The following is a 22,523-nucleotide window of genomic DNA, read 5'->3' on the forward strand; positions in this document are numbered from 1 at the left end:
CAAATGTAGCACTGCTAGGCAACTGGTGAATTACTCATCCTCTTTACTACTTAGATACATCCACAGCTCATACACTTTATCCTTCTTCTTTCATATACAAGAACACCATGGAGAAAATGCAGTTTGCAGTTTGTCCTGTCCTCCAATTACATTAATCTAAACATCTAAAATCTAGCTAATTGAGAATAGGTTCAGAAGTCTCTCACAGGACAAGTGAGACTCAAAGTTACTCAAGAAGCTTTCTCCCAGCTAATTTTAACCTTGTTGTAGTCCTAGATTGGTTCAGCATTTACTTCTCCCCTTCTGAAAATTACCTTAAGCAGGTCATGTTCACCAAAATTTTGGGAGTAACCCCAAATCAGTTTTCTTGTTTTAGTCGGATCTGTCCATGCAAACAGGCATACTTGCTTTGGTTTCAATTCCATTTCCTCTTGTAATCCACTGCAAGTTCAAAGAAAATGAGTAAAATGACAGCATTCCTTGGTTAAGACCACTGATTGAAGTGGTGCAAGGAGATCACAGCACTCTACCCCTCCCCAGCCTTATGGGGTGAGGCATGAAGAGCCGAGGGCATCCACTCCAAGCAAGTGAACTATGATCTCTACTCCCCCTTTATTCTCTGCAAAACTATGAGACTTCTTAAAAGTAGATAAAACTATTCTCTAAAATAATACAATAAAGAAAAGGGCTTTCTCTATTTTTCGAGGTACCATAATGGTAGAGAACTACTTGCTTCACAAAGGATGCCCCCCCGGTTAGACAACCAAAGGTGAATTGTTTCTTTCACATACCTCTGTTTGTATCTGAGAGAGTCCCATGAAGTATGGTTAACAATAAGAGCTGGAGCAGCTCCCTCATGGTAATCTGAGAAGCTTATGAGAGTAGAATGCTCAGAAACATTCACATCTACCAGCAAGCCCCCATTCTGGAGAGAAAGTTAGAAAGAAAGTTCAGTATTTGTTCTAGACATAAACTGAAGATGGAACAGACTAAACTTATTTTTAAATCAGTCTTACAGTGCCCTTTTACAAATCAAACAAGGAAATGTACTCTACATTATCCAGTAACAGTAAGCTCAAATACATTGGGCACTGTCTTAAGACAGACATCGGGAACATCCACATAATACTTACTGATTTAGCCTCATTGAAAAGTTATATTCAGATTGTATCATTTTTACTTATTTTATTTGCCTAAATTCAGTACCAAGTAGAGGCAAATACCCCTTTCAGTTTCTGTTACAAAACTTGACATTCTATTTAAAACCTGCAGTTTCCTGCATGCTCCTTAAAAATCTGAAGGACTACTCTAGACAAACATGTTAAAGTCTTTAAAGGTACGATAGACATAACAATAACTGATCACTGAGCAGAAAAGTTCTGTTGATTAAAACCCTCAACAAATCATTCTTGAGTATCTTCTAATGGCTTTCAAGATTCTGCTTTCTTCCAATATATTTGCAAGATATTTCCAAGATACATATAGCACAATTTTTCTCATTTGCTTATACAAAGGAGGCACCTCATGCTTTTGCTTTTGAATACTCTCTTCAGATGTCTCTATCAAATGCTTGTATAAGCAAGATAAATTGACATTTTTGTTGGTAAGATCTGGAGAAGAGATGGAAGGGGACACACCTACTTTTGAACAAGATGATTTTACAGATTGTCCAGCTCACATCAGAGGGATTTGAGAAATTATGTTTAGCACTCTACACAGTAGTAGTAAAACCTCACTACATACAGGACTAGAAAGGATTCTACTGCAAAGCTGAGCTATTTGCTATTACAGTCACAGAATGGTTTGGGTTGGAAGGGACCTTTAAAAAGCTCATCTAGCTCCATGAGATCAGGCTGCTCATGGCCCCATCCAGCCTGGCCTTGAACACTAAACACTTGAACACTATCGTAAAACAGTGAAGAACACCCCCCCTCTCCCCCCTGTTCTAATGAAGTGCAGCAAGCAACAGAACAGCAAATCACTGATGACATCTTGTTCCAAAAACATTTTTCTTAATTGTTTCAGCAAATGTGGAGAGCTCAACTATCCTCACAGTCACCTGTATTTCAGCTAGTTATGATAAACACCATCTCCAAACACTTGTCTGATCATTCTACATTTATATACATGCTTCTTAATGTTAGGCTAGGGTAAGTTTTGAAATTATTAAAATTGAATCATAAACTATTTTAGCCATGAACTGTGTCTCCATGTATTAACTTATCAAGAAATCAAAAAATACATTCTATTTTAGGATCTTTACACCAACTGAAGGCATCTAAGAAATGCCCTAAGCAAAAGAACACATTAGAGGTGGAGTATTCCATTTTTAGTTCAATAGCAATAGAGCTGTTCGGCTTCCTATAAGCTTGTCAAAACAAAATGAGTACTTCCCACAGCTATGAAAACATTAACAACATTGATTCCAACATTTTTTATGCAACAGAACTGAAGTGCACTGCACCAACAGCTTAAGGAACAAGGCTGCAATCTTGATCACCCTGGTGAGTCAAGCTTTCCTAAGTTCAATATCACAGAGCTAAAATGAAGTATTAAAACCAGACCCCAGAAAGCCAGTCTCACCAATTCTTCCAGCCTCAGCAGAGTACCATTATCCTGGGCTTTAAACAAGAATGGTCTGGATGTGCTTTCATAGCCAACTACTCGTACACAAAGTTCACCAGATGAGTTTTCAGGCCAAAATGGAAGACACTGTAAAATAAGAAACATGCACAACTTCATAGTTCATATATGTTCAATATAATAAGCCAGCAGTAAACCAAAGTCTTGTGGGACTAAACCTATTTCAAATGCATTAGTTCTTACCCCAGTACCTACTGATTAACAGCTAATCTACCTTTAGTAAATTATCTAAAATGAAAGACTTGATGAATTTACTAACAAATGCAACCTGTGCTATTTAATTTATTCTGAGATGTGATGTATCCATATCCTGCCATCAGAAGTGATAGAGCTTCTGTAAAAGAGCTGCTTTTTCCTTAAGTGACAGCTAGAGACCAGTCATTTGTCTACAATAACTTCCAAAGGAAAAAAAACCAGAAACATTACCTCTGAAGCTGAGATATAATTCCATTTATTAGTTGGAAAAGAGCCATTAGGACCAATTTCTCCAACTTCTAGTTCCAGTGAAGATTTGTTTGCTATTGTGTAGAAGGGAGTGAAGGTAACTATCCTGGTAAGGTTAAAAGTACTCATCTTGATGCTAACCCCCACCTGTTGAACAAGGACAAACTGAGCAATCAACAAGCTTAAGAGAAAAGCCAGGATGAAAAACAAGAAAAGCCAACATTTCCTGTAAGTACCGACTAACATACAACACTTCTGTTCTGAACGCCTGCAACAGAAGAGCCAAACAACATGCAGTAAAATGAGCAAACCATGCAACACAGTTAACGCAGTGTCAGAGCTTTAGCTGTAGCATTTTCTAGCGGTAGCATTTTTAGGGAGAATCCAACAGGAATGCCTCTACAGTAAATCAAGACATCCTCAAATGATCATATCATGAGAGATCAGTTATAGAGTATACAGAAACACAACACCCCACATATCTGCATAATATTATAAAGTAGATCCTTTATTGTGCTTAACTGTGGAAATGCGGTCTTAAACAAGGCTGCTGAGTGAAGACCTAAACACTTGCAAATAACCTGGAATTTTGGATATGAACTCTCACATCCACTACCTGAGTTCTCCTATGTCTAATACTATACATTTAGGGTATAAACCACATGCTTAGGAATTACACTGGAACATCTGTTGGAGAAACTACTTGTCACATCATGCAGACCTGACTGGCTGGGGCATAAAACTTATTACCGTAGATGTTAAATACCATCATGATTTAAAAGCACTGCAAGTAGTGAAACAGAGGCCTTAAGGAAAAAAAGAAGACAAGCCAAAAGAACCCCACGAGAGCCCCACAAAACAGAAAAGTATCTTACCAGATAGTCCATGTTATTAGCTGGACACCTGACACATCCATAGCTTCCTACGGTATCAAGGGAAAAGCTACTGGACCACGTGCTAGTTGAAATACATAACTGGATCTACACACAAAAAAGAACAACATGGAAAGTACTTCAATAAATTAATTTTAATTGACAAAGAAGAAGAAAGCAGCAGCCAAATAAAAGTCTACAGATTTAGATACTACCTTAAAACCCCCTTAAACCAAATGTGTGTTTCCCCCCTCAGAGCAGGATTTTATACCACCACCACCACAACCAACACCTAAAATAAGCAAACCTTATTTTTACTGAAAATATTTTTCTTTTTAAAGGAGAACAAAACAATATCTCTGTAGTCTGCTGGATGCTTCACGTGAGTGTCCTCAGCTCGATACTGGAGAACACGGGAAGTCTTGTTGATTATCCAGTAAGGACTGAACACAGACAAGATCACACGGCTTCCAATTCTCCTTGTGTGTATGTAAATATCTACAGTCATCACTGTTGCAGAATGGGATGTGAAACACACAGAAAAAAATTCAGGCATCCCACTGCGGATTTTTAGATGCCCATTCCAGTCTTGTCCTTGATATTTCATCAACACAAGCTCCATTATTTCTCCATCAATTCTGGAATGAAAAACATCTGCAGCACTCCCTTCCATCAATTCACGAGCTTCTGCTGTCCCCTGTAGCCAAATTAAAAGAGGCAGATGAAGTTTTTAATCTATGAAATTCAGGTATTCAAAAAACAGCATTTTATTCTTTTCTTGCAGGATGCATGTTTTGGATACCTTAGTAACACATGTCCCAGTTTCCAGTCACTTTCATTAAGCCTGATCCTAAGAAAAATTAGAGATCAATTGCACTTTTTCTGCAGGACAGTAAAGACTGCTTAATTCTGGATTTCAGGAAGGCAAACTAGTTCCACTCCCTTGTCTCTGTTCTTCCCATTCTCCTCCATGATTTCCAGTGGATTTTGGCAATGAGTTCTTATTTATATACTTACAATACTGGCTACAACACTGAATTGGACAGTTCTGCAGATGTACAGCCAAGACTTTTCACATTAAGTAACACCCAAGGCAGAAAGCTGGCAGCTGTGCCATATTGTTTGATAGCCCAGCTTTCATCAGGCAGTAGCATCTAACAACAACAGCTTTCCTAATTTTTACTGAGAAACAATGTATTTTACTGTTTTGAATGGTAAGGGACGTGAAGACAATAAGCACATACTCATCTATGGGTACAGTGACTTCACAGAGATTTTACTCTATTTCTGGCTCCTCAGTCAAGGCACTGGCACTCTGTTATCCATTCTGTGACTCTGAGTGCTCCAGTACACAGTGAAGGTACGAAAACTGGAAACAGTGCCATTGGGATTTTGAAGAGAAGTGAAAGAAAGATATAAATAAATGCCACAGCCAGCTACAGGAGTAGGACACCACAGGAAAAAACAGGATGATAGTTCTAAATCCTCACACCTTTTCTGTTTGCTAAAATCACTCAGCTGTCTTAAAAAAAATACTAGATACTGGAAATACTGGAAGAGAAGGAAAAATAGTCTGTGTAGCACACCACAAAGAAATGTTCCCATTTGTGCAAGGGAGACCTTACAATAGTCTTTAGTAAAGAACCAGTACCAGAACAGAGAAAAGTTGTGTTTTGTAAAGAGAAGAAAAGCATAAGGTTTTTCTTATGCCTCAACCTGTGAAACCAAAGATATCTTGCAAACCACAAACACGATCTCAGGAAAACGTAAAGGAGAAAGACCAATCCAGTACAGAAGTCACATTTAAGAAGCAAAACAGTACTGGCCAGGTACACACAAACTGAAAAGAACTAATCCCCAAAACTCCCAGAATCAATCCACCAGCTGACTCATTTACAATAGAAAATACAAAACCCAACGTTCAGTATCTTCCACACTACATTCACCTCCACTTGTAAGTAGATATAGCCTTACTTAAAATCAAATAAAGGATTTACAAATAAAACCATGAAATAACTTACCTCAAGTAAATATCTCAAGGAGTAAGGTAATAGATTCCTCACAGTCAGTGTAGGGTGAAGGTGGATAATGTAGGCAGGATCCCACTCCTCTCCGTAAGTTGAAATGAAGTTTAGTTCATCAGGTACAGCAGTTGAGCTGATGATTAGAGGCAAGAAGTTTGTCTCAGTGGCTGGGCACTGTAACAAGCACTTTACTTCATTGCTCCTATGCAGCTCTTCCCTCCAGGCAATGTAAGTCGTGGACTCTTTAAACTGACCCTCTAACATTCCTGCTGGTCGAATGTATAAATGACACCTATGGAAAGAATCAAAGAATGAGTAATAGTACACAATAGCTTTGCATTGACAACTAACTTCATTCATTTTAAGACCCTTTCAGAAAGGCTTTTGCAGCACACTCATTGCCTAGTAAAGGTAGCATTTTGGTTTTTTTTAGCCTAGGCCAGAAGAGTTCCAAGTGCAAATGTAAGCTTCCATACGCTGTATTTGTGCAGTCTCACAAAGCTTAGCCCTCCAGAACAGAAAAAATATACCTGTATGAATGTAAAGGAACATGAAATTCCTCTTCTGGCTTGGATATGCCAATTGGCTCCAGTGACTTGGAGTCTCTAGCCAATTTATAGATCATAAATGGGATGGAGAAATGGTTCTTAATCTAGGATCAAAAAGCATAATTCTCATTACATTTCTATGGTGCAAATTTCTAAAGGCAAAAGTATGAGTAACAACAAGGAAGAAAAAACATCGGTAGATTTAAACAAACTCCGTTGGAAACAGACTTCTGTGCATCTCAGTAAGAAATACAATTCTGAAGAATGATATGCAAGTACATGAGAAAACTGCTACTTTAAAGTTAAATGAACTGAACTTAATTGTAATTGAAGACATGCTTAAAATGTCAAGTCACATAAGTACCACATATTCCAACCTCAATGTTGAGGATATTGCAAAGCCAAAAGTTTAAAGTAAAAACCAAATTTTTCATTTATCAGGAAGACACACAACAAACAGAATATAGATAAAAAATCTTGTAATAAACAGAATCAATCTCTTCTTAATAATTTGCCTTTAGGTAACTTTTTGTTCTCAAAAAAGAAAACGCATTAAGGAGGAAAAGCAAAGTTGCTCTGAGAGAGAAGCATTGATTTCAGCTTTTTGGTTTCTTTGGTTGTTTTTTTTTACCTGAAGAGGAGATCGTACAGTAATAACCTTATTTCCTTCCGTAGCATCTATCTGTACAATGATTGAGTCTGAATGATTAACAAGGTTTCTGACGTTGTACAGTCGTCGACCTGGTTTGGCTATGGGAATGTTTACCCCTTCTTTATATCCGTGAAGTCCTAATCCATAAAAATATACAAAAGTCTTGTGAATTAGGCAAAACACATCACATCACCATTTTCCAGTTGAACAAACTTCATCTTCTCTAAACTCGGCAACAACCCAGATCAAAGCACTTTCTGGCAAAAGTATCTTGAAATGGGATTTGAGCACTACTTCTGCACATCTGCAGTACTTCTGAATTCTGATCACATGGAATTTAAGCATATTGACTCCCCCATCCTCCCATTCTTAACATGTCAAAACACATGGTGTTCCCTAGCATAATACCTAAAGTCAAGGAGAAGACGGAGCTTTCTTGTCGGTGCAATGCAGACAACTTTCCTTGTTGGGGCACTTCAAAACCAGAGTATTCCAGTTCCATGTTCTGACCAATTTCGATATCATTCATAGTTTCTTTTTCAGCTGAACCAATTATCCGTATACTTGAGCTAGGAAGCACTTTGAGAGCAACACCGAGGGCATTTTTCACTACAAAAGGTGCTGTGTCTTTAAAGGAATAGTCAAACGTGGATGCCGTCCCTTCTGAAAATGCCTGTAATTAACAACATATATAAGGTGTCGTACACAAATAGCCGCATCAACGTATATATAAAGGCTTTTAACGACCATTCCCAGGAACCACCATTTTAAAGAAAAAAAAAATAACACATATATTAATACCTATGCTTTGTATAGCAGTATTTCAGGGAAGTAAACTTTACTATCATGGGAGTAAACTATTACTACTATCAGGGAAGTAAACTTTAATATCATTACTATTCTGTGATTAGCAACACATGTTGATGCTACGATGAGCATTCACACTCCTCATACGGAATTTGCTTTAAGTTGTTGAGTACTAAGAGAAAAATCAGATCTGGAACACATAAGTCCCAAGTACCTTCAACACATACATACTTCATATTCAACCACAACTTATGCTTACAAACATCTGTTTGATTACACAGAAGCCATGGAAACTGACTGCCAATAGAGACTTACAGTGTAAGCAAGTACCAACTTAGAGAACCGTTACTCATTTAGAATGAAGAACTGAATAGCGATTACTCACATTCAGTAAAAATATCCTGCTTTAGTAACCAAAACTTTTCCCCTCCCCCTAAAAAAAGGGGGAAGAAGAGGAGCATAGGACATTCATAAGCACACACATATTACAAGAAAAAATAGGAAAAAAGTGTATTTAACACACTAAACATTCTATTTCTATGATTTGAAGGCAAATACCGAAATGAATACTTTTCTTAGTATTCTATTAAGGACAAAAGATGGAAGGGAAGTAAACTTCTAACACAGAAACGTCTTTCAAAAGCTAGCATCACCTTTTTGTTAACCATAAAGGACTAATTAGAGTGAAAAAAAGCTTCCTACAGAACCACGTAATTTGACACCTTCTGCCTGCTGGGACTACCTTGGCTAAATTACTGAACACAGCAAGACAACATTTGGATATTGTTATATTCATTGTATCCTTCGAAGCTATGTTAACTGCAGTTTGTGGCTCAGGAAGAACAATGAAGTCATCTCCAGGCATCAAACTCCTCTCTTGGACAGGGTTAGTCTTCATCTACAACAAAAATTGCATTAGGCAATTATGAACACATACGTTACTTTTCCTCTGTTAAAACAAAACAAAAAAAAAAAAAAATGGACCTACACTTGACAATTTCACCAAACAAAAGAAAAGCTACTTTCCCATGAGCATCCCGACCACCTTACACAAACAAATCGTACACCACTTGCTTTCCTCTCTGTACATGTGGTAACACACTACATTTTGCCCATGCATTAACTTCCTTCAGAAAAACCTTAAGATGTCTAAAGACTGATATTTTATAATGTAAAACAGCCTGGCTCTCAAAGCAACAGCAATCAAGAGGTTCATGTTGCGTCACAAAGTTTTTTAAGAAGAGCTGTCTGTTACAGCTTCTTCACAAAGTTTCAAGTCCGTTTACATACTTCCAGCTTTAAACTCCATTGCTTCTTTCCCCCTTCAATTTGTTCAATCAGCGGCTCCCACACTGCATAGGTTTCATTGTAATAATGTATCTAAAGAAAGAAACAAAATTAAATAAGACAAACAAAAATAAAGAATGGAGTTCTTTCCACTAACAGTATAAAAAAATATAGTGCTGAGAAAACAATCCATGCTCATTTCACATTTTGGAGGTCTAGTATTAACTTTTAATAGCTTCAAAAATTAATACACAAATATGTAATGTATGATACATATTGCATAAGTGACATCATTTTTGAAGAACTGACAACCTGGCTTGCTTAAAGCAACCAGACAGCATGGTAACACCTCCAATTAATATAATCAAGTCTCTAACCTTTCCTACACTGTTTGAGAGAATGACTTTGCGATCAGAAATCTCAGCACTGCAAGTAGTTTATTGTACTATGAAACAACCATTAGTCTGAGAAACCTTTAGCCAGAACCTGGTCCACTGGAATAATTCATCTCACTCATAGCCTATACCTGCTTCTGGAAGCAGTGACTTCCCCAGTTGTATGTGATTAGGCATACACTTTTCCACAGTTTGTTATGACAGGCACATCTAGCAGCGAAAGAAGGCTACTGGTATATCCAGTATAAAATGGAGTATGAGGCACATTCCATAAACTGACAAAATACAAGATCTAGTTACTCTATCACACAGAGCAGCTGCAAATCTGGATGTATGAAATTTTAACATGCTGCCTCTGTAAAAGACTTATATCATCTTTAAATTACCATATCTTAGGGAAAAGAGTTTCAACAGCTGGCAAAACAAGTAAGGTGTGATTACAATTGAAGCTGCGATTTTGAGAATAGAGTGTAAATTCTATCTTACCGATACACACAATGCTACAGAAACAAAAGAGTGGTCAATAAGAGATAAATGGGAATAGTCAACTAAGCCAAGTTCATTGTTCTTACAGCAAGAAGTGAACATGCAAATACAATAGATAAAAAGGGAAGACTAGGCTATCCCACAGTAGCAACTGCCATTAAAATCTGCCACTGATTGCAAAGATTCTCTAAAACGGCATTATGCATAGTCACTCTTGCCTGACTACTAAGAAACTCCAAAGAGCATTCCAATTTAAACTTGCTACCAATTTAGCACATAGAAAGTGCACTGAACAGTTAGTTGAATGCTATGAAACATGCAGAAGTGTTTTAAACTGCTAACAAGTTGATTCTACATACCTCCAGTGACATATCGGCAGTGACTGCCATCATTGAGGACCAGTTTTTAATGACACCTGAAAACACAGATTCGACTAACAATAAAGGGACAGTACGATGACCCAGACCACATTCCAAGGTAATCTGAACAGATTTCACTACAATGTCAAATTTCTCCTGTTTCAAAATATGTTCACGGTCTGTAAAAGTTTCTGTTGCTTCCGTGGCTATATCAACACCAAGAAACCAAGCATTGCACTCGTCTATAGGCTTCACTTGCCACAGGTTCTCAGGAACTTCAGTCACTCCTCTAGAATCCTCCTCTGTTGGTTTGGGCTTTATGGCAGCCATAATGGTCATTACAGTGTTCAGAATTATTGGTGAGATCTTGAACAAAGAAAAAAAAAATCCCTTACAGCTTAAAACATTTTAAAACTGATACAAAAGATACCATCAATGGACACTGCAAATATCTCTCAGGTTCTTTATACAGGTAAGATAGGCAGCATTAAAGGCCCTTATAAAAGATGCAACTTAATCATGCAAATCATGTTAACAGCCTTAACAGTATATGTGCTTTTGTGCATACTTCTGCTTACAAGTCTCTCTGAAGAGAAAAGCAGTGGTGGAGGCAGCAGTGGGAAAGGACTGTTTCATAAATTTGAAAGAAACTGGTAGCAGGAAGCCCAGTATCTGAAGATTTTAGATTAGTCCTTTTTTTGACAAGAACTTGTCAAAACAAGGAATATGTAATGATTGTTTTCTAACCCAGAGCAGCATTAAAAAGGATAAATGGCTATTTCTGGCATTCAACTCATAGGGAAAATGGAAATTTTAAATAGCAATATATAAAAAGTTAAAAAAAAACAAACCAACAACCAAGCTACAGCTTGAGAAACACCCATTCCTCCAAAGACAGCTTCAATCATCTTACCTTTACAGTAAGTTCTTCTATTGTTACTACCACAGTTTGCATCCCTGAGGCATGCATCATATTTTCCATGACCAAAGAACATGGTCGTAACACCTGAGTGAAAAATTAATTTGATTATTAATATAACTCCTGGAATCTAAGCTTTCCTAATGTTCTTGTACTTTTTATTCCCATAATAGAACAAAGGGATGCTGCTTCCATAAGATATCCCATTTCAGAAAAACAACATTATTTCTTACCGTAGTAACACTATTGTCTTGTTTTGGTTTGAGAAAAGCACAGGCCAACACTTTGAAGCCCTTCACTTGAGCAGTCATCCTTTGTGCAAGCTTTCCAGATGTCAGAGAAAAATCACATTGGAAGGAAACTTTTAAGGCAGGGGCATCAGCATTGGTCAAATTAGCAACAAATACAATTTCTGGATCTAGGATCACAGCTTTTACTGTCATATTTGGCCGTGTAGACATTTCTGTGAAGTAAAAAAATCCATTGAATATAAGATGTTTGAAAGCATTATCATGCACATAATACCTGAACCATGAACAAAAAATTGCTACATAATTTAGAGGTACAGATTTAACAAATAGTGTCTCAATTTTTACAGGAATACATTGCTGAAACGGAATAGGACACGGTGTTCAGAAATGAGCAGCAAACTGGTCACAAGTTTTGTTTTGAAGAAGCTCCTTAAAAAAACAGTATTAGCTCTATACACTGTAGTCAACCTAAGCACTGGCACTACAAATCCAAGTTAGAAATAGTTATCTTGTGGCTCAATTCCTAAAGTAACTAACTTCTTCAGAGTGAAGATTTACTAATTGAAACCAAATCAGCAATATACAATTTCTTGTCTGAACACTCAGTCTCCAAACAGAAGGGGAGAATCTTAACATATTTATCTAAGTTAAAAGCAAGACACTCTAACCTAGTGATGGATTCAAGTCACTTTGGTTCTCAGTGTCCTGGGTTCAGCAGTAGCAGTCATTTTTTCTCCTTCTTAGTAGCTGATTCAGTGCTGTGTTTTTCACTTTAGCCTGGGAACAGCACTGATAACACCGATGTTTTTAGTTACTGCTCAAATGTTTACTCTGACCAAGGACCTTCTCAGTCTCATGCTCTGCCAGGGAGGAGGGGAAGCCGGGAGGAAGCAGAGACAGGGCACCTGACCCAAACTAGCCAAAGAGATATTCCATACCACAGCACGTCATGCCCAGGATGTAACTGAGAGTTACCCAGAAGGGCTAGTTCACTGCTCGGTCGGGCTGGGTATCAACAGGTGGTATTGTATTCTCTCCCCTTGTTATTTCCCTTATCATCATTATTATTGGTGGCAGCAGTAGGGGGTTTGTGTTATACCTTAATTACTGGACTGTTCTTATCTCAACCCGTGGGAGTTACATTCTTTTGATTCTCCTCCCCGTCCCTCCGGGAGCAGAGATGGGGGGAGAAAGGGTGGGGAGTGAGTGAATGGGCTGTGTGGGTTACTGACTGCACTTAAACCACAACAGTTCTTTTTGGCACCCAGCATGGGGCACGAAGGGTTGAGATAAGGACAGGAAGCTGCAGAGGCATCACTGTTTGTAATTAGAGAAAGACGAAGTGCAGGACCACTACTCACACCAGGTTTTTTTACCCCATCCATCTTTTCCACCACCACATTATGGTAGTGTGTGACCTTCCTGCACACTAGGACCCACTGTAAGGGTTACTCACATCTAACACTTGTTGGCAATATCAGTTTATCACATCTATTCAATGGAACAGGTGCCAATTTGAAGCTTGGTGCACTAAAGGAAAAGCAAAGGCAGTAACACAGTTGGCTAGTTCCAAGAGTAAGTTGCTCTTTTTAAATCCTTAACTACTCTGTGCATGGCACTTTTTATCCTAAAGATGCTTCCTTTGCAATACTACATTGCAAAGGAATGAAATAAATCCTATCTAGCGTGAGTAATTTTTATATATTTAGCTCGGCTGAAGAGCACAACTCTACTAAACAGTCTTACAACTACTACTGCTTAAAACAATGGTATAAGTGGCCAATTTTCACATTGTGAAGAATAAAATTCTTAAGTCTGACAGCAAGATTGCATCTTAAATACTTAAGGATGATTTATTTTCAAGGATGGAGTTTGTAAAGGAAGGCAGTTGCAGTGGGAGGTGAAAGTAAGTTTTACAGACCTGTTTCTGGCTTGGATTTCCCAGGAGCAACATGCTTTAATTGCAACTGTGCAGATCTTTCAGTTGAGGATGCTGGCATTGAGTTAATGAAAAAATCTGCTACTGTCAACAAAAACTCCATACTGGCACATATGTACAGCTTGTCAAGGACAGCAACGACTTCAGTTCCATTTTTATCCTGCTTGTAGTTTATATCTACCATAGATGTGTCACTTATGTCATCTTTCTTGTCTATCATTCTAGAAAACAAGTTTAATAAGAAATATTTCAAACACCAGAACACAGATCTAGAAAAACAAGGATGTGTAAGTAGTACAACTTTTTTTCTCCCCATGCCATTTGTAAATAAGAAGTACAATAAGCAATCTATGTTTCCTCCAGAAATAAGATGGTATACAGTTCCACAGTAATTTCAATTTAAAATCTGTGTGCTACAACTTTTAACCTACATATGTGGCATGTACCAATCAGACTGAAGTTTCAGTGCATAGATATCTCTAGCTGAGGCTGGTTGCTCTCTACTCAGCTGTTCTACACAGTTTACTGCAGTATTTCCACCCAGGGGGTCAGAACTAGATCATCTTTAAGGTCCCTATCCAACCAAACCCATCCTGTGATTCAATCCTCCCAGACATTTCTTTATTCTGGATAATCTGATTTCAATGTATAAAAGAAGAAACTTCCTCAATGTTATTAAAATGACAACATTCATATATTCATTTTATCCCCAATGTTTTTCTTCATTGCTACATTCACTGCTTTAGTGCACAGTATGACATTCAACAACTGACAGCCCTATTCCACTAAACAGTCTAAACTGAAGTTTCATCCATCCCATGTGAAGCAAATGACAGAACAAGGAAAGTCTTCCTAACAAACCGCATGAAGCATTTTCATTTTGTGTGCACTCAAACTTACCTTGCAGTCACATTCTGAATTCCTTCTCTGAGATCATCCAGGGTACATGCCTTGAGTTTAACATTAATATCCATTGACCCATCTGAAAACATCTTTCCTGATGATGCCATGAGATGCAGTCGAAGTTCACCAAGGCGTAATTTGTCACTATGCAGTGAAAGCAGAGACTTCTACATAATGAGAAACAGTAGGACTAGTTATTAAAGTACAAAGTAAAAACTATGCTTCCCTTGCTACTAGCCACATGAATTTAAGGATCTGATTAAATTTGTTGGTGTCTTCAGCCCTCCATTCTTATAAATTAAAGTACCTCAGTAAGAAACCAGAAAATACAAGTTGGCCTGTAGTACCAAGACTCAAAAAGCAAGCACCTTCCCACCAGGACAAAGGATATGAAGTCATAAAAATAAGACAACATTGCATATCTTTCTCTACTCTTTTCAGCACAGGAAAGATTCTCACTACTGCTCACAGTCAGAGATATGCAGAAGAGAAGCCTGGGCCATGTATACCTTGGATCTTTTTTTTTTTTTGATAGGTGGAATGACCAAATCAAATGCTGACTGGTTTTTCTAGGTTGGTTTAGGTTGGTTTCTTGCCTTTATTCAGTGGGATTTTTAGAAATGCACTTACATCCTTCAAATTAAGGACATCTTCTTCCCATAAAACCTCAAAATTCCAGGATAAACTGCATAAGCTCCATAAAGCAGGCATTCCAAAGCCAACACAACCAACAAAACTCTGGTTTACTATCCTGAGTTCCATCCACGGAAGAAGCCAAACTTCCCCACCCCACTTATATGATAGAAGCTTTGTCACAAACCTGATTCGTATCACTGTTGTAGAGAGTTACTGAAAGTGACTCAAAATTAAAGTCAAATGTAAGTGTTGTGTAACATTCCACAGAAGACTGAACTGCAGAAACACTTTTTTCTCCAGATGCAAGAAGAGGACCTGTCAGTGAAAAGAAAAGAGTTTTACATTTCATTAGAACAGCAAGTCTGAGGTGGTTTTTTGGTGGTTTTCCTTGTTTGTGAATTTTTCTTCATTTGGGCTTTGTTGTTGTTGTTGTTTTGTTTCTTTTTCAATTAAGATCAGAAAGTCACAAAAGGAGGAAAAGCCCCAAATCTGTGAGACTACTCAGAACATGCCACACTTTCATTTACTCAACATCACTTTGTTCTATTCAATGCATGTAAAGTTACTCAACACAGAGTGGCTTAAGAACCTTGAAAGAAAACTGTCATTAATTTACTGCAGTTCTTGATTTACTTTAATGAACAAGGAGTTTGCACTGCTCTTCCAGTTTTTTCTCATACTATAGTAAAACAATTGTTGGTTGAACAGTAGTTTTTTTACAATGAGAATGTTAAGTTTTGGACACAGATTTTTACAAAGTGTTAACAGTATTTCATCAAGAGATATACAGTGCTTACATTAACACACTATTTGAATACTAATAACATCCTCAATTGTTATAACTGTGCATAAACGTAATTGGTTTGGCTTTCTTTTTCAAACCACATGCAACTTACAAGAGTCATTGCTATACTGAAGAATTATCATATTAAAAAAGATGAATCACAAAAAGCACACTACAAAAGGTACGAACATACCTTCATAGAAATCTGATTCATTTGGAACTTTCCCTTTCTTAAGTATCTGTGTATCTTCGATGTTTTCTTGCACAGTATTTGGCTGGGAGGAAGCTCCTCCAAGGTTTTCAAGTAAAATTTTCATGACAACAGTTAGATCTTCTTCACTAAGCGCAATCTGTAAAGTGATTAACCCACAATTTCATTTTTAGTGACATTATTTCTTTCCAACACAGTACACAAATGTTGAGAAGAAGCAACATGCTGCTTCCACCATACACAAGCTGTCTAGTCAAAACGATCCTGGCCAAAAAACCCTAAATGATTTGCCCATTTTTCCTAAAATACCATTTGTTACTTGTTATGAACAGGAGTTACAACAAGCACTAACACTCCACATGAGAAACACTTACCAGTCTTGCAAAAGCTTTTTGCCTGCTAAAAAGACGAGTAATTGAGGATCATAAGCACTTCTTAACAATTAAGCAATCCAGAAACATTGCCAGATAACATTAATGTCAAGATTTACATTGTATATGCTAAAGAAACTGTCATTCAGTAGGCTTTTAAAGAGTTAATGGATCTGAATCCAATTATAACGAGTGTGAAAAAAAATAAGCAGTATCAAGTCACAAGACGCAGTCACTAAACCCATATTACAGTGTTCAAATATTTTTTCTACATTTTCACAGTGCCACATTTGGCCACAACACAAATACAGCAATGAATTAGGACTCATGAACAAGTAAAAGCCCCCCCCAGTCCACTTTTACCCACTTATTTCATATGGTTAATGTAGAGAAAAAGTAAAACCCTCCCTCTGCAAACATATCAACCCTAATTTTTACCTGTTGTATATCAAAGTTCCACACCTACCCTTCACATTTCTAATAAATCTAAACACTCAAATAACTTGAACATTACAGATTAAACAATTTAAAATTTGAAATCTGGATTTTAAATGCTGACTCAACAGATAGCCACAAGGAATTTACTGACTGTTGAGTCAAAGGATAGCTCCAACAGACCCTCAGAAAAATTACAATAGGTTTTACTCCGTTTGTATGAAATACTTGCTGCTACACCAAAACTATTCATCATACAGTATCAAAACTCTAACAGAGCTAGAAATTAGACAGTCAAGCTGGAAGTCTTTTAACACTGTAATAATTACAAATTGCAACTAGTTCACAAGCTCCTTCACTAGGCTAAATACTATTCTGAGAAAACATGTAACTTTTGATGCACCTCTGCTTTGCCACGGCATTACCTGCATTGGCTTCAAGTCTCCTTTAATACCAATTGTTGGTGCTTCATGATACCAAGTTGCTGCTAAATTTCTCTGGACCAGTAAAGTCAAACTCACAGGACGCAGAATTTCAGAATCTGGTTGAGACTCTGTGGATATGATGCACCTACAAAAGACAGTGGAAGCAGCAGAGGAAACGTTTAGTAGCTACAGAATCCCAAATATACTGATCTAGGAGGATTATGGGTATACTTAATTTCATAATAATAATGTGCACTTACATGCACTTACGTGCAGGTATGCACTTAAGATGAACTCAATTATTGCCCTATTATTCCTTTCTTCCCATGAAACTTCAGACACTGCGGACATATGCCCCTGTCTAAAAGCACTCCTAAACTTAGCTGTGGGGTGAGCAAGATAGGTGTTTGGGTTTAATATGTTTTTATCACCCATCATCTTTAAATAATAGAACAATTCTGCACATCAAACATGAGCCTGTTTTCCATATGAACACTTTTCTACTCAGAAGAAAAGCCTGTGTATACCTTGATAATTTCAAATGAGTTAGCTGCACGTCCATGTTGTCAATGACTGGAGGAAGCGAAGATTCATCTGAAGACACCAGCTTGAATTCATTCTGAACTCTGATTAAGCCAAGATCAGCTACCAAAGCATTAGATGAAGTTGAGGATTCGGGAACAACTATAACTGGCGCTTTCAGGTTGACATCCATTAAGAGGCGGAAGCTCTTTTTAGCAAAGTCTTTCATGCTGGAAGCAGCCATTTCTGCCGCCTGGACAGTGACTGCCGTCAGGGCTTCTTGTGCCGTTTGGAAATTGTTTAGGAAGTCCTGTTGGAAGGTAGTGAAAAAAGTAAGAGTTCTATGAGAGCAAATAAGCCCTGCAAAAAAGGCAAGACCCAGGGAAAACATAAACTTAAGAGAAGCAATATAGCTCTGGCAGAAATATGAACTTCCCATTCAACCAGATGAGTTTCAAACCAGAAAAAAGTTAAAATCATGCACAAGCTAAGACACTGCTTGCTTATTTAGGTTTTAAGATATTATTAAAGCTATCAACTTTAGTTCTGTATTTGTTCTGTCATCCTTTTCCTTATTTGTCATTCTTGCATAAAGCAGTGCAACTTAAGTGACACCTCTTCAGCAAAATAATTCTTATAAGCTTGTATAGAGCTCAGGTTACAAAGAGTTGACTGCATTTTATTTTCTTAATAAACTTCTAATGTCAAGAAAAGAACTGAAACTAATGACTTACCAAGAGAGACATAAAGAATTTATGTAGGTAAATTACTTGGATGCAGCCCACTTTCAGAGACATTTTACCATCCACCCTTGACATATCACTGTAGGCTTCCCCAGCAGTAGCATCTGGATAAAGTGATATGTGAAATCTAAACACTTCATCTCCCATTATGGAGACAGCCTAGAAGATTAAGTGTGTGTAGTTAATACTAGCAGACAGTAATCTGTGATAGAATTACTACTTAGGTTATCAAACAAGAAATATTCCTACATAAAGATTAATTGCAACTTATCAGCAATACTTGGACATACATAGGTTAGGCACAAAAGGTTTGTCTCTTTGCACTTAGTTATCTGTAGCCCATTTTATATTTAACCCATGCTACACAATTAAACACATGAATGCAAACATGATTAGAAAGAAGAATGGAAACATGTTTTGCTACCCTGAGATAAAGGAAATTACCAGTGAAACTTTGCTTAACATTTTGTACATTACATTGCACTTAATATTATACAACACCACAAACCAACTACAGAGCTGTCATTAAACAAAGAACCAGCTAATTTTGTTTAAAGTCCGCACATCACATCACCTTTTTATGGACTGTTTTTGGATCAACGTTTGTAATTATAATGTCCTCAAGTCTGGAAAACACCTTAATCTTCTTAGGTTTCATTACTACAGATGCATCCATTCCTGATTTGAGACAAAAGGAAGAAGATAATAATTTGTTGAAGTGCATTTTTAAAGTCACCAGCTTTTTAAAATAGAAGCATTATTTATTACTGACTATGAAGAACAAGAACAGCTTAGAAATCAGCATTCTACCATGTAACAACCAACGCTAACCTTACTACACATGATAAATTTGCCAGCATAAATTGACTCTAAGAGTGGAGTAAAAATTCCCAACAGTATCTAGTATCTAGCTAGTGAAAAATGGAAGCTTGTTTTATTTATTACATAGTGCCTTCATTTCTTTTGAGTTTACTCCACTTAGAAATTGTCGTCTTTTTGCATGTCAAATATTTTCTTCCCTTGTAGGATTTTTGTTTATTAAAATATTTAATTGCAATCATATCATACAATGAAAACACATTCAAACATATACTAAACACATCTATGATGCACTCATGCTAACCTTTCAGAAGTGAAAGGATGGAGGGGAACAATATAACTTTTGCTACAGCCAAATAAACTGATACCCTTACCTTGTATTCTAATGTCTGCAAGGCTACAGGTCTGATCACACACTGTAATACTGAATGCATTTAGCTTTGCAGTGAGTTTTAGTTCACAGATATCATGGGCTGCATTACCAGACACTGGACAGGAAACACAAGAGTCATGTAAGAACTTCAGAAGAATGTCAGATTATTTGTTTTGTACATACATCAACTATTCCAAAAGCAACCTGGAGTTATTCCTTAAAAATTACTCTAATTTTTAGTTAAGACATGAAACAATTCTTCTATTAACACAGTTTTCTTCTGGCACAACAACAGTCAACAACTAACCCAGGCAAAGAGCAATCAAGATGATGTTTTTTGCTCCTTTTTTATATCTAGTTTTCATGCAACAGTATGCAGAATACAGTGGGCATTTCATTATTACAAACACTACTGCACATGAGGAATGCTCCCTGAATTTCCCAAACAATGCTACAAACACAAGAATCAATCACACAGAACCTGAGAAAACATTCTGAAGTAGATTCCATGCAAAAACCTCACACTATTTCAAGGTTACAGTACCAATCGTTAAAAGAAGCACAACAGCCTTGAGTTCAGAACTTCTCTTTTCTTCCTCTAGGCTTAAGAATGTTTATTTTCAGCTATAGAAGCACCCTTTTGAGCCTTTTTCAATTGGAAAGCAACATGGTTGTGACACTGAGGCTTTGGAAAGGCTCTAGTACTGGTCATTGTAATATCATTTATTCAACTTCTTTAATAAAGTCACACCGCTACCTAGGGAAGTTATATTGAGTAAGGAGAATCTGTAAAATTAAGCAGTGGAAAAAAATATCTGGTGCCTTTTTTTTTTTTTTTTTTTACAAGATTATTTTCTCACCGAAATGTACTGCAACCACCCAAACCAGTATTCTGAAACCAAAGGTGAGATGCTGTTAAGCAACAAAAGCATGGCCTTTCTAATGCCACATTACCTGGTTTAACTGTACTTCCTTTTTCTTGTTCTTTTATTTGAGGCTTGTGGTATGATACTTTATCAGTACTGGGAAGACCACCTGATGGAATACTGAACGTGAGAAAACTCATGATGGAAAGCAAAGCCTCTGTGTGGAGTACTATATCCAAACATGAAAAGATGACCTAAAATGAGGGCAAGACAGAGTGACACTGTTATTTAGTAGCAGTCTATTGCATAAAAACTCAGCTTTATTGTCACAGAATTAAGCTTCTATTTCCTCTAAGTTAACACGACACAAGCTCCAGAACAGATGAGGGAGCTATGGAACAGGAGCTTAATACAACTATAGAGGAACTGTGTCAATCTGAAAATGGATGCTTTGTGTGGTTATGCTTTTTCGGTAAGCTTAGTTCTGCTGCATTTCATTGTGGACTATTGAGCACTTTGGTTGACACCTCCAGAACCAACCACAGGTAGGGATATTTTAGTATGTATGACAGAATAAAACAAGACGACTCAAACTCTGCAATCAGAATAGAAATTATGTGAGTAGCAACTACTCCATCCAGTACTACTTCATGAAACCAAATATCCGCTACCTGACTTCTGGCTCAAAGCAATTCTTGGTAAATGCTGGTTTTACTGGTTACATTAAGGATGTCATTCTCTCAACTCTGAAGTTGCTCAGGCACTTCAAACTCCACATACAGCTGTTAAGAAGCGAACTTCATCCACCACTACTACTTTAAAGGAAACGGTTTAAAAGCAAAAGGACCTGAAAATGCTTGTTTGACCTGTCACTGCACATCTAAATTTCACTGTTACAAACTTTTAAACTCTGAACACAAAGCCTTCGTTCCACACAGTACCAAGTGTATCACCCTAGAAATAAAATTTATCCTACAGGTCTCAGTTAGAAATATGTGCTTATAAATTATAACTAGCTAAAAATGTAAATCTTCTAGTTTAAAAAATTAATACAACTAAATACTTCTGTAAAATAATAATAATAATCCTTTTTCCCTCCTGGATTCCTCTTTGAAGTAGTTAAATATAAAGCAGTAAGCTCTCATAATGACAGAGTTAGGAGATTGGGTTTTGGGTTGAGTTTTTGTTTGTTTCCTGGGGCTTTTTTTTCCCTTAAATGAGAAAACAAGTGAGTAACTAACTATTTCACACAACTGTTGCTATTTGAGAAGCTTAAAGCAAATTACACACATCCAGTACTCACATTGATGTTTTGCTTGGTGCTTCCGTAAGCAGTAACAAAATCTGGTCCATCAGCATCTGCCTAAGGGAAGAAATAAGAGAGCCCAAGCACACAGTCAGTCTCTATTGAATTAACTGAATTTATTAACTGAATTAATTGAATTTGCCACACACACACAGGTATAAGGATTATTCCCACTGCAAAGAAAACAAAGGAAAGTGATGCATAAACAAGTTCTCTAAATATAGCACATGATCAGTGCAACCAGAACAGGGTACTAGCAAATGCTCAGTGACATTTTATAACATACATGTTGTAAAAGTTCAACTGGCCAGTTACAAGATTTTCTCTTACCTAGGATGTTTTTAAACTGGATCAATTGATACTTAGTACTCTGTCAGAACGAATTCACTTGTTTATGCTATTATAGATAGGAAAACTAATAGCCCACTGGTTCTACAACCTATCAGCTTCCCAAGTTTTTGTGCAGTTTTTGGAGGTTGCTTGCTACCTGTAGAGAGCCACCT

The 22,523-nt window shown here is 37.2% G+C and overlaps 1 protein-coding gene across 4 annotated transcripts in view; it reads right to left on the reverse strand.

Annotated features, from left to right (window-relative positions):
- The window catches only part of VPS13C (vacuolar protein sorting 13 homolog C), an 89,068-nt gene that overhangs the window by 24,032 nt on the left and 42,513 nt on the right, over positions 1-22,523 (reverse strand). For all 4 annotated transcript variants that reach the window (XR_008970912.1, XM_057399360.1, XM_057399351.1 and 1 more), the window contains 26 exons: positions 22,018-22,077; positions 20,803-20,968; positions 19,850-19,963; positions 19,231-19,334; positions 18,648-18,815; positions 17,919-18,223; positions 17,392-17,536; positions 16,143-16,299; positions 15,350-15,480; positions 14,527-14,696; positions 13,609-13,847; positions 11,670-11,899; positions 11,431-11,523; positions 10,518-10,883; positions 9,281-9,370; positions 8,733-8,888; positions 7,592-7,856; positions 7,163-7,320; positions 6,514-6,635; positions 5,981-6,275; positions 4,267-4,656; positions 3,963-4,067; positions 3,070-3,234; positions 2,584-2,712; positions 792-925; positions 315-441 (listed from right to left, as the gene is read on the reverse strand). Coding sequence is in view for 3 of the 4 variants with exons in the window: in XM_057399360.1 (XP_057255343.1) it covers positions 315-441; positions 792-925; positions 2,584-2,712; positions 3,070-3,234; positions 3,963-4,067; positions 4,267-4,656; positions 5,981-6,275; positions 6,514-6,635; positions 7,163-7,320; positions 7,592-7,856; positions 8,733-8,888; positions 9,281-9,370; positions 10,518-10,883; positions 11,431-11,523; positions 11,670-11,899; positions 13,609-13,847; positions 14,527-14,696; positions 15,350-15,480; positions 16,143-16,299; positions 17,392-17,536; positions 17,919-18,223; positions 18,648-18,815; positions 19,231-19,334; positions 19,850-19,963; positions 20,803-20,968; positions 22,018-22,077 (4,584 nt within the window). In the remaining variant the exon portion in view is untranslated. The remainder of the gene's footprint in view (positions 1-314; positions 442-791; positions 926-2,583; positions 2,713-3,069; positions 3,235-3,962; positions 4,068-4,266; positions 4,657-5,980; positions 6,276-6,513; positions 6,636-7,162; positions 7,321-7,591; positions 7,857-8,732; positions 8,889-9,280; positions 9,371-10,517; positions 10,884-11,430; positions 11,524-11,669; positions 11,900-13,608; positions 13,848-14,526; positions 14,697-15,349; positions 15,481-16,142; positions 16,300-17,391; positions 17,537-17,918; positions 18,224-18,647; positions 18,816-19,230; positions 19,335-19,849; positions 19,964-20,802; positions 20,969-22,017; positions 22,078-22,523) is intronic.

The sequence above is a fragment of the Pezoporus wallicus genome, unplaced genomic scaffold (genome assembly GCF_028554395.1).
Source record: "Pezoporus wallicus isolate ANWC-B61680 ecotype Strahan unplaced genomic scaffold, APGP_CSIRO_Pwel_v1 contig_3952, whole genome shotgun sequence".
NCBI classification, from domain to species: Eukaryota; Metazoa; Chordata; class Aves; order Psittaciformes; family Psittacidae; genus Pezoporus; species Pezoporus wallicus.